The following is a 17,574-nucleotide window of genomic DNA, read 5'->3' as shown; positions in this document are numbered from 1 at the left end:
ACTGCCAACATTGGCCCCCACTGTGGTTCGTGCAGATGACAGCCGTCGTGATCACATTCGTTGTGGCAGCGCTGGTGGCTCTCACTTACATTCTCAGAGAGGCAAGTGCCACAGCGAAAGCAGCGCACTATGCCGGTAGCGCCATGGACGTCGACGACATCGTCAAGACCACAAACATCACCGCTACGCTGCTCGGGGACCGCTTCGGCTCTGCAGACCTGGACAACAGCAGCCTGGAGGCCAGTGCGGCTGTGATGAGCGGCTTTGGTTCCTCTTTCACCGGCAGCACCGAGAAGTCAACGCCCGAGGGAGTTCCATCCTTGCGAGAAAGAGCTGGCGAACGGCCGAGTCAGAAGCACCGCTCAGAGACAGTGCGTGGCTCCGGACCGAAGCAAGAACAGCGTGTCCGCGGCGTTCGCTCCAGCCCGGAAATGAAGAGGAGGAACTACACCGGGAGGGCGAGGCGTCACACGCGCATTCCATCGAACACGCTGCGGAGAAGACCACCAGCTAAACGCCCACAACAGAGCCACAGCTTCAGGACTCAACGTCACGACATTCTAATTATAACTCGTGACATAACTCGCGACATTATGAATCTTATGCTATTAAGCCAGCGACTGCTTTATAATTAAACGCCCGGTGCCGTCGATCTTGCTCCGTAGCAGACGACGCACAGCGTTGTAGAAGACTCGGAGTTATTTTTCTCTCGCGATCCGGCATGTGCTGTGGCATTTCCATCATGATAGTTTTACCGAGCCACTCGTCAAGATACACAAATCTTATTTATACCGACAAATACGCGTTTTAGAAGCAGTCACAATTTTTTGAGCGCGACTATTTCTTTAGTCGCGGAGGAATTGGCTGCTGCGCTTCGGCCAACTGGACGGGGCCTCTCCTGTCTTCTAAAGTTCTACCCGACTATAGATAGCTAAAGGCCTGTACGTTCATTCCGGTCCATGACGTCCTGCTACGTGGCTCGAAATTTCCATTGCCGAGCCTGGCGTGACGAAAGCGGTGACGTCAAAATCACTGATGCTTACGCGGGAGCATACCCATTAGATTCTATGGCAGTTGGGCCAGGTAGCATGACGTCATGGATCGGAGTGGACAAGCCTTGTGCTACCTAGGTGGTGTTGGAGCATACCCATTAGATTCTATGGCAGTTGGGCTAGGTAGCATGACGTCATAGATCGGAGTGAACAAGCCTTGTGCTATCTAGGTGGTGTTGGAGCATACCCATTAGATTCTATGGCAGTTGGGCCAGGTAGCATGACGTCATTAATCGGAGTGAACAATCCTTGTGCTATCTAGGTGGTGTTGGAGCATACCCATTAGATTCTATGGCAGTTGGGCCAGGTAGCATATGACGTCATGGATCGGAATGCACAAGCCTTGTGCTATCTAGGTGGTGTTGGCTTGCATCGGCCGTTACGTACAGTGATCCGTTACGTAGTGACTCGCAGCGCTGTTTGACGAGCCCAATCAAACGGTCTCCTAGTTTAGAGGAGTTCACTTTTGTTTGCTTTAAAAGCAAATAGCATTGTCTAGCTTGACAGGTTTTTACTTATCTAATTGGCTGAGAAGAGGCGAGGAGTGCGCACTAGTGGAGAGGGTTTCGGTTGGTCCAAGCTAGTGTAGCGTAAGTAGATAACCGGATAAAGAGGGTGGTGGCGGCGTCCGCGATTGAACCGCTTCCCCTTAATTGCTTAGCTTGCCCAGGCTGGTCGAAAATCACGATGACGTGCAGCGGGAGGTTAAAAAGACCGCGAAAAGAGATAGTCAGCGAAGGACAGTTGGCAGAGCGATGTCGTATACGTGCCGAAAGGGCTCAGCAACATTATACTGCCACCCCAAACTTTTATTTGTACGCATAGAAATCCATTTTAACTGGCAGCTCTGAGCGGAGTGCCAGAGCGATCGGTGGGCAGCCATCTTTTATTCCTTTCGGAACGGGGCAGTCTCCACTATAAAAAAAGTTATGTTTGAGATAATAAAGGCACTTAGTGCGTACACGTCACTTTGACGTGGTGAGTTCTCGCGATTTTGTGACGTCGCGTGACAGACAGGCGAACTCGGCGTAGCCAGAAAAAAGCTTGACCAATAACGTAGGGCTCATGGCGAAAGAGGTGTAGAATCTATTTTTCTTTCTTTTGTTTAGCCTAATTATGCGTATTCAGTGTGTACACGTCATATCAGATGGGGAGTGTTCACGATTTGCGGGATCTAAGTGCTGCAACGATCATTGTGCCTATTACAGAGAACCTTACTAAATATTCTCGAAATCTCCTCAGTTCCACCAAGGAGCGGGCAAGGCATTCTGAATATGCTATTGCTTGGCATGTCAGTGGTAAAGTACTTGTCAGGAAAAAGCAGGGAGACCCTGCTATTCCTATTCGTTCGAAGAAATATATTTCGGCTCTGGCTCGGTAACTTGCCAATAATATGGAGTATCATAACCTCCTTCTTTTTTGTCAGGTTGCTCACTTCTTAAGTCCAGATAATAAATTTCTGCTATACACCTAAATGTTCTTTCCGTCCGTAACAAATGCGATGAATTTTCATACTTCATTGATGAACTTAGACATACCTTCGACGTAATATTGATTACTGAAACTTCGGCTACGTGTGACGCTGATTTTGCGAAGTTGCCAGGTTATGCACTCTTTTGTTTTTAACTGTCCTTCCCGTGGAGGCGGCGTTGCTGCATATGTGAAAGATACCACGGATGCTGGCATATTGCCGGAATTTTTCATGATTTCTAGTTGTGAGATCCTATTCATCTAACTGACAAAGAAGATGCATTCAGCATTTTAATGAACCTGAAGTCAAACGCGTTCTGTTGACTACAATGGTTTTCAAATACGACCAATAAAATTTATAGCAGACATCATTGCGCCACACTTGGCGGAAATGTTTAACTTGTCAATATCACTTGGAGTATTCCGAACCAACATTGAAAAACGCAAATGTTTCTGCGATTTACAGAGGAGGAGACAGGAATAACGCAAGCAATTACCGTCCTATTTCCGTTCTCCCCATACTTCCCAAGACAATTGAAAAAAATATTGTCGAAAAGAATTGATTTTTTAACAAGCACATCCTTATTAATAGACTTTCAGTTCGGCTTACGGAAAGGCAAATCAACAAAATCCGCTTTACTTGTCCAGAGGGAACTCAATATTAAGTAACATTAAAGCCAAAAAGCTATAACACTTGGTATTTTTTTGACTTCGCAAGGCTTTTGACCTGCTTAGCCACACCATCTTGCTCCAAAAACTTGAACATAACGGTATCCGGGGCCTATCGCTTGACCTCAAACGCTCACATCTGAGTAACCGCGAGCCAGCGGTCGTCATTGATAACTTTCTATCTAGCTTGCAGCTGGTTAGTTGTGGAGCTCCCCAGGGTAGTTTTGTTAGGTCCTATTCTATTTAATATCTATGATAACGACCTTGTGGATATTGCAGACGATGTGATGTGTCTTATATTTTGTACGCAGATGACAATAGCATCTTCCTCAGTGGCTTCTCTATAGTGACGGAATAATTACTAAAGGATACACAGGGCTCACCGCCTTTCACGAATAGTTCACAGCAAATGGACACAGAAAACACCAGGAAGACTAAAAGTGTTATCTTCCGTGCACTGAACAAGAAAGTATCTGTAAATAACAAAGTTCTCCTTCACAACCACCAAATGTAAATTGTTGATAATCTTGAGTCTTCGACTCGCACATGAGATGGAGTGAACGCATGTCCTATCTAACACGGAAATTACCTCGTTCGATTGATTTTTTATTGAAACGTCGCCTTAAATTCCCACCAAAGTAAAAGGTTACAATTTATCATGACACACTGCATACATATATACATAAACCACATGTAGCCACCTTCTCGGTGGTACCCCACGTAAGATTAATATCACACGCCTATTAACACTACAGAAAGAAGCAATAAGAATTATTGCTGTTGGTGTTTACACAGCACACATACAAAATTTGTTCATCCAACTCAACGCTTTACGCATAGATGTCATTTTTAATGCCGTCTACTTCATAGCCTAAGATTTTCTTCGTGGTACGTTTGTGATTTTACGAAAACAATCGCCAAGCTAAAACCTAAGGAGATGCGTGCTGCAAAACGCAGCACAGAGGAGTGGACAACACCCCGTACGAGGACCATTTACGGGAAGCAAAGTTTACAGGTTATTCTCCCTAACAGATTAGATATACACAAGAAAAACAACACAATCATTATTACATTGCCCCGAAAGCACATTAAACTTGACTTTCTTCAGAGGGTAGCATAACTGGTGCTATGTGGTTCGACGTTGTACATCATTATTTCCTTAATACTAGCAGCGTGATTTCGTAGTGCTGTTATTTCTTCTTATAACAATTAACTAACACTAATTAGCTTCGATGTACTTAAGTAGCTCTTTGCCTGTATAAACTGTAGTCATATTATTAGTGTTCTCTTTGTATAACGTGTCGATCGTAATCTTATTTATGGGATGGGTACATAGCTGATTATCTTTCTTTTCTAGGAGTGCTGATATACTAGTGCTGTGCCTTGACTGTTGTCGGGCGTTGGATCACTTTCAAGCCACGCTCATGGCTGTTAGTTTCGGTACGTTTCCGTGCATTGTCGTACGAGTAAATAAAATTATTGAACTAATTTGAACCATTATTTTCTCGTTCCGAAGTTGAACCGCAACTGAACCGTTTTCGTTGAAGCGGAACGAAAACCTGAAACAAATGGGAAACAGAAAAGAAGACTCGGTTCCACACTTGGCGGGACGGTCTTTCCGGTCGGTTTCTTCCCCACCATTGTTTGCTTTACTTTTGTGTGGTGCGCTGGTATGCCTGCGTGACGGCTTTCCAGTATCTTCTTTTCTTTTTATTAAACAAATAATTCAATTACTGCGTTTTACGTACCAGAAGCACTACGTGTTTATGGGGAACACCGTAATAGGGGACGTCTGAATAATTTCGGCTACCCGGGGTTCTTTAACGTGCACCTGAATCTAAGGATACGAACGTCTAAGGATACGAGCGTCTTTGCATTTCGCCCCCATGAAAATGCACCCGCCGCGGCTGGTACCAAACGCACGACCTCGAGATCAGCAGCGAAACGCCATAGGCACTAAGCTACCGCGGCGGTTCATAGTTAACAAGCCACAAACAAACCACAAAATATTCACCGCGGCCTTCAGTACGACAAGCTGGCTTTGCCGCATGTCACCTCCTTAGTGAACGTGATGCTGGGACGCCACACCGGCATTTTGGAGGATGTGTAGAGACAACGGAAGACAACGTAGAAGGCGCTAAGCATGCGCTGATATTCCCAGATGGCGACAGTTTTCGTGTAGGGGGTTCCGACGAACCCCCCGAAAATTCGGGAAAGCTGGCTTTTCCACAATAAGATGCCTTAAGAGGCGAAGCCCGCTCCTGTGAGAGCACTTGTTTTACAGGCGGCAGGATTTATGCGAACGTATCTATGCAGGTGAGTAACCACGTATGTCAACATATTTATGGTACGCTAGGATAACTAACTAACTAACTAACTAACTAACTAACTAACTAACTAACTAACTAACTAACTAACTAACTAACTAACTAACTAACTAACTAACTAACTAACTAACTAACTAACTAACTAACTAACTAACTAACTAACTAACTAACTAACTAACTAACTAACTAACTAACTAACTAACTAACTAACTAACTAACTAACTAACTAACTAAGTAACTAACTAACTAACTAACTAACTAACTAACTAAACTAACTAACTAGACAAACACATCAACCGGGATCAAACTTGTTCGATGTACATTACCTTTTTTATGAGGGGAGGGGGGTGACAAAACTGTATTGCCTTTCTTTAAATATGCATCCTTGATAATCCGATATCTCTGCCAGAAATTTATTGCCGTTCCGTAACATAGAACGCTTGTAATGTTCCACGCGAGCAGGGCTGGTTCCAAGCAGTTTGACTGCAGCTAATGCCTTAGTTGAAGTCACTCAAGATGAACTGTAGTAACCTTCTTTTTGTTCATGGGTGCTTTTTTCTTTGTTTTCGATGTAATTTTGTGTTCTTGGTCTTGGATGATCCGCAGCCAACCTTATGTGCCCAATGAGTGCGTAGGCCATCATGTTCAGTAAACGCCTTTGTCCCCCTGGCATGCATTCATGAAGGGAGCGCTGAGATCTCCCCCCCCTCCCCTCCCCCAGCCTCCATTATATTAGTGCTACCCCCTTTCCCCGCCTGTGTACCATCATTGAATCCGTCTACAACGAGGGTTCTGCGACCAGGATGCGAACACTGACTGTTCCGATCTGTACACGAAGCAGTCATCGGAAACACTTTAATCATGATACAAGTTTCCCAATACGTTTCGGAAGAGGGCGTTTTCAGATTTACCTGGAGTTAACTCTCCCAAATTCAACACTGGTGCGTTTGGATTTTATCCAGTGAACTTTTAATTCTATATATTAATTTCCATCACCCAAGCAATCAATTTGTGAATAATGCATACTTCTGGTTCTCGTTCGTCATTTTTTAAAGGAGGTGGCAGATTTTTTGAGCAGCCGTGCGGAAGCGTCTGTGTAATTCCGCAAGGTTTTTGATACAACCTTGATGCTCAGCTGCACGACAGGCTCGGAATAGCGCAGGCAATTCTAACACATGGGCATGACTTGGCCTTGGTGTGTTGTGCATTAAGAGACGAAGTACATGTGCGAGCAAAATATCGATAGTTAAGTGCTATCGTTCTCGTTCTCGTTCTATATATCGTTCTCGTGCTATCGTAGATCCACCCCTACGTTGTTCCAAACTTAGTTGCACTCGAAACATACGCTCAGACACCAAGAACGCCAGTTCTCCAAGTATGACAATAAGTAAATGTAGTAGGCTTCCGAAGTATGTTAATACTGACGAGGGCACTCGCGTAGCCAGAAATGTTTTTTTTTTCGGGTTGAGACGGAGGGAGGGGGAGGGCACGTGCCTGGTGCCACCCCCTCGCTACGTCACTGGAAGAGGGTGGTGTTCTTCCAGAACTTGTTTCGAGGATGCCTTCCGTTAGAAAACGCATAGGGGAAGATGAATTAGAATAAGGCAACTGACAACATCACGTTGTAAACGTAACAATCACAGCGCGGGGTCTCTGAGTGCTAACGATGTGGCGCTAAATGACCGCATGCCAATTAGCATGCAGAGAATACAGTAATAAATATTACCAGGTCTAAGAGGGGAAACAAAGCAGACAGCAAACGTTCAAACCCCTACGCGACGCCGATCAATCAAACACACGTGGCACGTAACCTTACTTTTGGCTGCGGTGCTGATCGGCAACGTCGAGGTGATCGATACCGCGCTTGATTTTTCATGTGGCTGCAGTCACGTGAATATGCATGTCATCTACTTACGTGTCCGACGTGTGACCGGCGCGAAACGACGCTCTGCTGGCGACTGTGAGGCGACGGGTACTGCGAATGCGTCGATGGCGTGCCCGTCAGGTAGGGGTAGCGCAGTGCCTGTTGTCGGGAAAAGAAAAACGAAACAAGCCCAAAACCACGATCAGCGCAATTGACCGCTGCGACGTTCAACGCTAAACGACTGTGCCAAACGCATGCAACCGTGAAAGGTGAGCGGCCGGGCCACGTTTCAGACTAGATCGTCTCGCTGCCCTACTTTTTCTAGTCACGTGGCGAATGACAAAACAACGAACGTTTCGCTCACTGTTGATACGTTTCTTGTGTTGTCATAGTAGCGATTTGCGGCAGCTGACTGCTGAGACAAGCAATCAATAGCGTCTACATGGACGGCGGGTAACAGCGGTTTGCAAATATAGTGGCTGTCTGCATGTTCTATGCTAGCGCGGAGTGGGATCATTTCCACTTCGTTAATCCCTCCGTCAATACATTGCGATTTATGATCTACACCGTGTGGTACGAGCATCGTTAGCGTTGAATGACAGGTAATTTGCACGTTGCTCGCTTAGGTACAATTACAGTGATTACGGGTCGTCGCTTTTCTCGCGTTCCCTTTCCACGCACGGCCACGCCTGTCTTAACAAAAGCAAACACAACATTCCCTCTTAGCCACCCAGCAGGATATAAACTTTGCACGCGCACGCATACGGCGGCATCACATCTTTTTAAAATTTATTATTATTATTTTTTTTACAGCGAAGATGTTAGCCTCTAGTTGGTCGGTATATTTCGTGGGCTCATTCTGTGCCCACAATCCAAATTATACAATCCGAAGCTATCACCTATGTAGCTTGTGTGAAAGTCGTACTTCACAAATTTTTTCTTACGCAGTTTACTTCGAGAAATTCAATTAATTCAATAACGACTTTGCGCTTGGCGGAGGGCCTAGGAGAATGTGGATGTATGCTGAACTTCCGCCCACCTGCGTGTGCACACAATGTATCTCTCCTTGATGCGTGGGCGCTCTGGCCGTTGCATCTGTCGCACAGCGTGTGCTGCGATCGTCATCGACATTATGGCAAACACTGTCCAACAACAGTATCGCCATCTAGTGGCCGCGGCCGCTCAAACAGACCTCAAGCGGCAGCTGGGAAAGGACTTTGTCTTTACCGCGCAACAGAAATATGTTTTCTCGTATATTCGAGTTACAATTTCGAGCACTAGCTCTCGCCGCGCTGGGGTGAGACGTTAGTATTGTTGCTTACCATGACACGAGATAGGCACGAAGAAAGAAGACTGTCTTGGTTGCTTAAGAGACGCGCAAATAGACACACTTGGCTACTACATTGTAGTAGCCAAGTGTATTATACTTCGCTGCTGGTGTAAATTTTCTGCAGCGCCTTAATAGTGTTGCTGTCGAAAATTTACACCAGCAACAAAGTGAAATAGACTCGGTTACTGCAATATTAGCTCTGTTATTGTTTGGTTGAGCTCTGCACCACTAGGTGGCAGCACCATGCAGGCAGCTCACGTTTACGCCTCCGCCGGGTCCGCCCCCTCGGTAGAACGCCCAGTCCGTCTGCTTTTGCCGGAATACCAGACACGCTAAGCCTCTCTACCAAATGGGAGGCGTCCTTGGAACGCGTACCAGTAGAGCAGTGGGCCTTCGCGCCGGGTTCCAGCGCAGCAGGTCTCTCATGAGGACCAGCGCCTCGCGGCTGGCGCTGGGCACCACGGCGGCCAGGGAGCCTTGCGGGAAGTGCGGCCAGCGCAGCTGCAGGGCCGCGGCCAGCTGGTGGCCCTCGGGCCACTCGCGCTGGTCCGGCGTGCCCAGCACGGCGCAGATGCGGAACAGCTGGTCCACCTCGTTGCGGCCGGGGAACAGCGGCTGCAGCGTGTAAAGCTCGGCGATGATGCAGCCCACGGCCCACAGGTCGATCGGCGAGCTATAGGTCGTCGAGCGCAGAAGCACCTCCGGGGCACGGTACCTGCATGCGACAGTGCGTTCGCGCGTATAGTACACAGGGCAGGTCAAGGTATGAGAGAGAAGGGAGGAAGGAAAGGCCGGGAGGTTAACCAGACTTTGTCCAGTTTGCTACCCTACACGTGGGGAGGGGGATGGGGGAGTGAAAGAAGAGAGAGAGAGAGAAATGACACGAGTCTTGATCACACTGTCAGATGCACTAAGCCAGGTGCAGCATATCTGAAGTCGGGCACTCAAGTCTGTTGTCTTCAGGTATTGTCCTCGCCGCCTCTTTTTGTATTTCGTGTCTATTTCTTGCGCTGGTCGTATCAATATTGTAGAAGAGCTCGAATGGCTTTCTGGGGTGATGAGCGGTGAGGCCAGGTTCCTTCCTGCAGTGTAACTACACATATACACAAAGCGGCTCACCATCTCGTGGACACGTAGTCGGTGTAAGGCGGTTGCGAGCGTATCTCGCGCGCCAGTCCGAAGTCAGCGATCTTGACGAGCTGCGGCCCCATGCAGAGAAGGTTCTCGGGCTTGATGTCGCGGTGGAAGAAGCCGTGCTTGTGCATGAAGGCCAGGCCGCGCAACACCTGCTGCACGATGGCCCGGATGGCCGCTTCCTGGAACGGCACGTCCCGTTCGCGTATCAGCTGGTACAAGTTCTCGCGCATGTACTCGAACACGAAGTACAGCGTGTTGTCCTCGCGCACCACCTCTTTCAGCTTGACCAGGTTGGCGTGGCTCAGCTTTTGCAGAGACTGCAAGGAAATAGAGGCGCTTAGGACTAATTGACTTGAAAAAAAAAAAACAACGTAGAGAGAGAGAGAGAGAGACAGAAGAAAGGGGAAAGGCAGGGAGGTTAACCAGATGGGTAGATCCGGTTTGCTACCCTACGCTGGGGAGAGAGGGGAGGGGGAGGTAAAGTGACAGCAAAGTAGAGATAAAGAAAGTAAGAAGCACAGACACAATCACAATCGGTCACAGGTGGCACAGCACAGCAGCACTTGCAGCACTATAAACATCTGTCCGAGCTACATCCGCTTGTCCAAGTCTGTTGCCCTTAAAAACTGCAACAGTGCCCTCGTCGCCCTCCGCTGCGATGGCTTGTGATGTCGGCATTCTAAAATAAGTTCCTCTGTTAGAAAAGTCTTTGGTCAAAACGCGCTATCGCGCGTACGAGCGATCGTTTCTGTAAATTGTAGCGAGGAAGTTGACGCAGATGCTACGAGCTTTTAATGGAGTAGGGACGTAGCATTTCCAACTAGTCATTTTTCTATTTCTTGTTATCACTAGCTATGTGCTGGCTGCTGTCTTGCTAAGCAGACAACATGGGCCACTGACATGCGCCTGTATGGACAACTTGCTGCTGTCTGGCCTGGTAGACAACTTTGGTTACTGGGTATTTGCCCGAAAAGACAACTACGGTATTGCGTACGTGATATGCTGTGGCAGAAACCGATACACTGTGTCATGGTATCATTTGGCATTCTGGTTGGCAGCGAGATGGCCACTTTGTGTTTTTGGTGATGAGCCCATAAGGTTTCGTAATTCGCCGATGGCATGTGGTAATGCAGTAAGGTTGAACAAGAAATGGGCTCACGCCTCTGCAGTAATCATTCATTCGAACGTTCAATAAAGTGTTCAATAAAGTTTTTGGATGTTGGCGCCTCGTGGGTGCTTTGCTTCGATTCTTTCCCAACTACCCAAGCAGGAAACACTAATTCAGAACAAAACAGAGAACTCTCACTTGAGTGAATTCCAAGGGACCTAAAAAAATATTGCTCACTTAACTGAAAGTTCACTAAACTAAATATTCACTGAAATATGGAACAGCATAGCGCACAGCAGACATCGAGTTCAAAAGTGTGAAATGCAATTTATGGAGTTATGGTTTACGGAGCGTGACAGTTACATTGCTGCCTATCTCATTTTGAAAAAAAAAAAAGCATCTGTAATTTTCATTTGCACTGGTGCTCTTAAAGTGCAAGAAGTAACAAGGCTGCTCGGAGAGTCTATGTTCTTGTGCACCTGCTCTGACACAGCTTGTTGCTGAGACACGAAGTCTCGCAACCTTCCAGGGCATCCTGCAGCCTCGGCTAGAGTCACAGGATTTGAATCTGCCTCTGCCATTGTATCTTTGCTCGTCGCACTCTTCTTCGGGACGAACACTAGCAGCGGCTACGCCAGGGCTACAGAGCGTAAAATTTCTTTGAACTGATTTCAAAACTGAGCCTGGGTCCACTGATCAGGTTCGTTCAACTGAAATATTCGCTATTCATAAATTCGTTTGACTGAAAGCTTATTGCGTAGAATGAATAGGAAAACCGCCGGAGATTTTCTAGAAGTTCGTTATTCTGAAGTACTCGTTAAACCGACGTTTGCACAACTGAGAGTTTACTGTAACCACTATAGCAAGAATAACTCCTGCCCTCCAGCACATTCCCAGAAACCAGACCCGGAAACAGTACGGCGAGCGAACCCGCCGAGTCTAGTCGACCGAAAAAAAAAAAAAAGCGTGTCGGTAAAGTCGAAAAAAATGCACGGTCAACAAGAAAGTGCGGCACCATGACTTCAACCGGAGGTTTCCCGCGCAAGGCGAGCCTTAGGAGTCGAACAAGTTTTCTTTTTGGAAAGAGAGGATGGAACGGAGGGTCGGCGGAACGAAAACGAGGCGTGTCATCGCTAGCGACGTCGCGTCTCTAGTCGGGACGCTTCGGATCTCGCGCCGCGTCCAATCAGATTGACCTAGTAAGCTCATCGTCCAGGGGAGGGCGCCACCGACAGCTGTGCTGCATAGAGCACTTTCGCACATAGAGCAGATGGAGCAGCATAAACCACGTTGGGGTTACAATAAAGTGAAGTGGTGGGCGAGAAATTCGGGAAGGAGTAATGGTGCCAGCACTAACGTTCGCGAATGCAATTCTGCGCTTTAATTCGGAGATACCGTCGGGGTTGGAAGTCAACCAAAAGTCGGTGGGTCGATTGGAATCGGGGGAGGGGGGGGGGGGGGGCGCACGGTAAAACTACAATTGAGGCAGTGCAGGGTGCCATAGGTTGGGCTTCATGTTGAAGTCATAGAAGCGCAGAGCAAGATCAGCTTTAGCAGAAACACTAAGGAACTTGGATGAAATGAAATGGGCGGCTAAAGTCCGCAATCATCTGTGCCTCAAAAGCGTTCACACGGACTGGAGAAAGATGTCAAGAAGTAAAGAAAATCGGCAAGGGTAATTGAAAGTGTGAATCGACAACCAGCAGTCACAACCAAGAAAGTGAGAGGAACAGAGACGGTAAATTGGATGCAAAATATGGAAACAAAAAAAGTCCAATGAAATGCGAGAAGAAAGAAATTGAGAGGGAATATCTGTACGATAAGTTGATAAGTTAAAGGGCAGTGCGTTGCTATCAAAAACATACCGGAGCAAATATTCGCATGCAGCAGGATGAGCGTGGGTGCTGGGTCGATCGCTATCTCACCGGTTATATTTGTGGATATAAACTCGCCCGAGTCAGAGACGAAGCACCGCACGAGACAAAAAGATGATGATGAGTCGTATGTACAGATGACAACGACGATATGCACAAATAGCGCTCACACAAGATGATGAGTCGTTTGTACAGATGACGACGACGATATGCCCAAAATGCGCTCACGATATATACAAAGTTTATATGAAAGGATCCGCGAAGTGACATATAACCCGTACGCTAACCAAGTATGCCCATCTCCGTTTTGCATAACAAAACCCAACTACATGTATAAAACCTGAACATAAAATGTCGGCTCGCAGACCACTCCAAACCACACCTATCTGTAAATGCAATTCTAAATCATAGTTACCGGATTCATTGGTTTATTTTCTTTGATTGAGGCATGTGTGTAGGACATCCTACAGTCATGCGAACGTATTCACCCAGTCAGACCGGTTGGTAACGTACACATTCCAGAAGCACTTGGATTTAAAGTGGACGGAAGCAGTAGGGGCCAGTCCGCAGTCGAGATAAGCAAGAGACGTTTAGAGTATTGATGGAAACAAAGCAGGGAAGATATTGATATAACCGGCGTCATTACAGGCAAGGTAACTGTACCATATAAAGATAGAGGTTATAATGAAGAACGTAAAGATCAAGGAGAAATAAATAGGCAAGGTGATATAATGTGATACATGTAGTAAAAGCTGATTAGATCAAGCAGGCTAATTACTTTTTATAGTTGGCCCGTTTCAAAGGAGATGCCAGTAAAAAATCCCCGCTACCACCACCACCACCACCACCACCACCACCACCATCATCATCATCATCATCATCATCTGCACAAAAACAAATCCGCGGACGACTCCGCACCCACATTGTCAGTAGAGTAAATGTGCGCCTTCCAGAAGCATATGGTGAACATCCAAAGCTGGTCGGAGCGTTAACTTGGCAGCGGGTGAGATAGGCAAAACGCGTTTAGTACATAAAAAAAAAAAAGAAAAAGAAGGAAAGACGGAGACGCAGGAGGGAAGAGATGGAGGCAGGATCGTTACAGGTAGTGTCCCTTTACGAATGACTCTATAGGTTGAAGATGAATATGCAGAAGACAAAGATAACGTTCAATACCCTGGCAAGGGAACAAGAATTCAGGATCGCCAGTCAGCCTCGAGAGTCTGTAAAGGAGTACGTTTATCTAGGTCAATTACTCACAGGGGACCCTGATCACGAGAAAGAAATTGACAGAAGAATAAAATTGGGTTGGAGTGCATACGGCAGGCATTGCCAAATCCTGACTGGGAGCTTACCGCTGTCGTAGAAAAGAAAAGTGTACAATCATTGCATTCTACCGGTGCTAACATATGGGGCAGAAACTTGGAGGTTAACAAAGAAGCTCGAGAACAAGTTAAGGACCGCACAAAGAGCGACGGAACGAAAAATCTTAGGAGTAACGTTAAGAGACAGGAAGAGAGCGGTGTGGATCAGAGAACAAACGGGGATAGCCGATATTCTAGTTGACATTAAGCGGAAGAAATGGAGCTGGGCAGGCCATGTAATGCGTAGGATGGATAACCGGTGGACCATTAGGGTTACAGAATGGATACCAAGAGAAGGGAAGCGCAGTCGAGGACGGCAGAAAACCAGGTGCACGGAATGATGAAGTTAGGAAATTTGCAGGCGCAAGTTGGAATACGCTAGCGCAAGACAGGGTTAATTGGAGATCGCAGGGAGAGGCCTTCGTCCTGCAGTGGACTTAAATATAGGCTGATGATGATGATAGTAATAGTTAACTTGAGAGTAGTGCAGATGTTGACCCTTTTCGCGGAGATCCCGTGGGCGCTGCCATGTTTGATCACGTGGTGACGCGTCCATTGCTTGCCTCAACTGCCTCCGTTGCCTCCTTGTTTACAATGGAAGTGTATGACGCCGGCGCGGCTTAGAAAACCTCGGTTTTCGGAGATATCGTAGACGGTGACTAGGTGGACGGCACGAAGCTTTGATCACAGCTTCAGAGAAGATGCAAAAGCGCTTTCGGAGCTGATTAAGCTATGTCCAATTGGCGTATGTATGTAAGTATGTATTCCAAGCTATCCAAGCTTTCCGATTATGAATTCAGTCAAGATTAGTGTGTTTTGCTCTTTGTTCTTTATTTGGCAAATATTTTGAAGCAGTGGCGAGTCAGTTTCTGACTCCGTGAAGTTCCTCGGTGCGGCCACTGTCTGATTATTTTCTGTCTAATCGCTCGCGGGTGTGCTCAGTTCCGATAGATTTGTTCTTGCTGCGCACAAGGCTTGAAACGTAGCTGTCTTGTACATTATAATACCTTGTAGCATGTAGCAAATATATATTACAGCTAGTAACTCGCTTGCTCTTGTGGACCGTCACGAAACATTCAGCTTCGACCATTCGTGCGCCATAGGTGTAGCCCGTCATTTATTGTGCGTATACAGTGTGCATATATTCAAGTGTGCGACCATTCACTTATTCTTGATACGTCGGCGATAGAGTGGGCGTAAGTTTTCCTGCCTTTGGGACAGATCTAACGTGCGCGAAACTTACTATGACAAAGCGGCGCTACTCCCTTTGTCATTGTTTAACGAGTGGTACTCACTCTTGCCGAAGTTCTGAGGATGAAGCCCTTTCTTTGAAGGTTAGCGATAGAAGGCTGGCGGATGAGCAAATTTCTGTATCCTCGAGGAAAGCCGTACATCACGAAGTACCGGTAACACGTTCGGACAGTTGCAGCACCAGTCGGCGAACTTGGCCTGTGAGATTCATTCTATTCCTTAACTTGCTAGTCACTATTTTTGCAGCCAACTATTGCACACGTCTTCAATCCACATGATTCAATCTAGCATGATTGGAGCACAGTGTGTTATCGAAAACTCATTTGCATTTCCGACAGCTGATCGCACAGAAGCAACGTAGAAGCGGTAATGGTTTCGTATTCGTGCGCGGTCACTGAGGAGAGGTAGGGCGCGCCGCCGTGAGCGCCATCTCGTTTCTCTAAACCATACTGCTCCGCGAAAAGGGTCAATGGGCAAAGCGCTAGATTACAATATGGTACGTAACTAACACAAGCTAGGTGACGATTTGGCACAGCGTCGATTGAAAGGGGATGCCATTAGAAATCATCAATCATTATAACTTTGCTGGACTTCACCTTTCTTTTTTTCCAGCCTCACGCTCTGTAACAGTCAGCGAAGCAGCGCTATGCATTTCTGCGTGTTGCTCGCACGCGTTCATTGGCCTCACGCTGTCACGTGATGTTACGATGCAGCGAAAGCTCTGGAAGCTTATTATTGCAGTTCTGCGTTTCGTTATTCACGTGACCACTTAACCTCGGATCATGCGATATTCCGAGAGCCCGCAACACCTAGCCCAATCTGGACGGGCTACAGACCAGCCTGCCACCCTCTGTCGGCAGTACATGTGGTGTCGCTAAGAAAAATTCAGGCGCCGAATTCACAAAGAATCTCGTTCGTAAGTGCTCTTCGCAATTTGCCGGCCGCTTTCGGTAATGATATGTCCAGCATAAAGATTGGCTAGAATATTTTGCCCTAAGAAATATTCTATAGTCGGGTACAACTTAAGTCTGCAGTGAAGCCCCACCCACGCCCTCATAACGGCACAAGTCAACCTTACGTGACCAACTTACAAGTTACTGGATCTCTGAAGCCATCGTTTACGCCATCGTTTACGTCCTTCCCTCCGCTGTGAGGTCACAGCAGACCATCTCTTTCTCCCCGTCGACGCGCGCCCTGCCCCGTTTTCTCGGGCATGGCCGGGGTGGTCGGCAGGCGTACTCGAGCAGTCGCGGTGACTCGCTCCTTGGCCGAGCGCATCGCGCTGTCGCCTTCGAGTCGATTTCATGCCGCGGCGTGTGCGTAATAAACTGCGCGACCAACGAGCTTCAGCTGTGCTCGATATGCTTTCTCGACTTCCTCTTCCCCTTCGCTGGCATAGCATAAGTAGGTTTTAAAATCGGGGCTACTAAATGACCGCGAACGAGCACTAACGCTTTACGCTGACCTGCTCTCTATACGCCGGACTATACGACTGTTAATTGGAGATCTGTGTTCGCGAGTTTCAAAAAAACCCACCACCACTGTGGCTCACTTTCTGTGGCGTTATGTTGCATAACACGAGGTCACGGGTTCGAGTTCCGGTTGCGGCGGCCGCATTCTGATGAGGGTGCAGTGCAAAAACGACTATAGGGTAAATGTAGATTTAGGTTCACGATAAATAAACGCCAAGTGGCCGAAGTTACCCAAACTAACTAGTGTACCCGGTGTTTCAGCGAGAACTTTAAAAAAAATTGAAAGGTTGCCTGTACCAGATGGCACAATTCTAGTTCATGAGCTGGTCTATTCAAAGAGGCGGACATTACTTGCACAAAAAACTGAAATGCATAATCGAATAATTAACAAAAAACACTAGAGAGAGAGAGACAGAAAGCGAAGAGAGGAAAGGCAGGGAGGTCAACCAGATGAACGTCCGTTTGCTACCCTACACAAGGGGTAAGGGAAAGGGGGAATAAAAAGAGGAAAAGAGGAAGAGAGTGAGCAGAGTGTGCAACGAAGCACCATGACACCAAAGTCAAGTCCCATAGCTGGTGATGTGCGTTGAAGACATCTGACATGAACCAAGGGCCAGTGGTCGTTGGGTGAATAGGAGGCTGCGGGTGAGCCATGAGGT

The 17,574-nt window shown here is 47.1% G+C and overlaps 1 protein-coding gene across 2 annotated transcripts in view; it reads right to left on the bottom strand.

Moving 5' to 3' along the window:
* The window catches only part of LOC119431399 (serine/threonine-protein kinase ICK), a 77,378-nt gene that overhangs the window by 30,436 nt on the left and 29,368 nt on the right, over positions 1-17,574 (bottom strand). For both annotated transcript variants that reach the window (XM_037698887.2, XM_037698888.2), the window contains exons 3-5: positions 9,832-10,166; positions 9,088-9,427; positions 7,434-7,541 (exon numbers count right to left, since the gene is read on the bottom strand). In XM_037698887.2, the coding sequence (XP_037554815.1) occupies positions 7,434-7,541; positions 9,088-9,427; positions 9,832-10,166 (783 nt within the window). The remainder of the gene's footprint in view (positions 1-7,433; positions 7,542-9,087; positions 9,428-9,831; positions 10,167-17,574) is intronic.

The sequence above is a fragment of the Dermacentor silvarum genome, chromosome 10, assembly GCF_013339745.2.
Source record: "Dermacentor silvarum isolate Dsil-2018 chromosome 10, BIME_Dsil_1.4, whole genome shotgun sequence".
Classification (NCBI taxonomy): domain Eukaryota; kingdom Metazoa; phylum Arthropoda; class Arachnida; order Ixodida; family Ixodidae; genus Dermacentor; species Dermacentor silvarum.
This window is presented reverse-complemented; position numbering and strand designations above follow the sequence as displayed.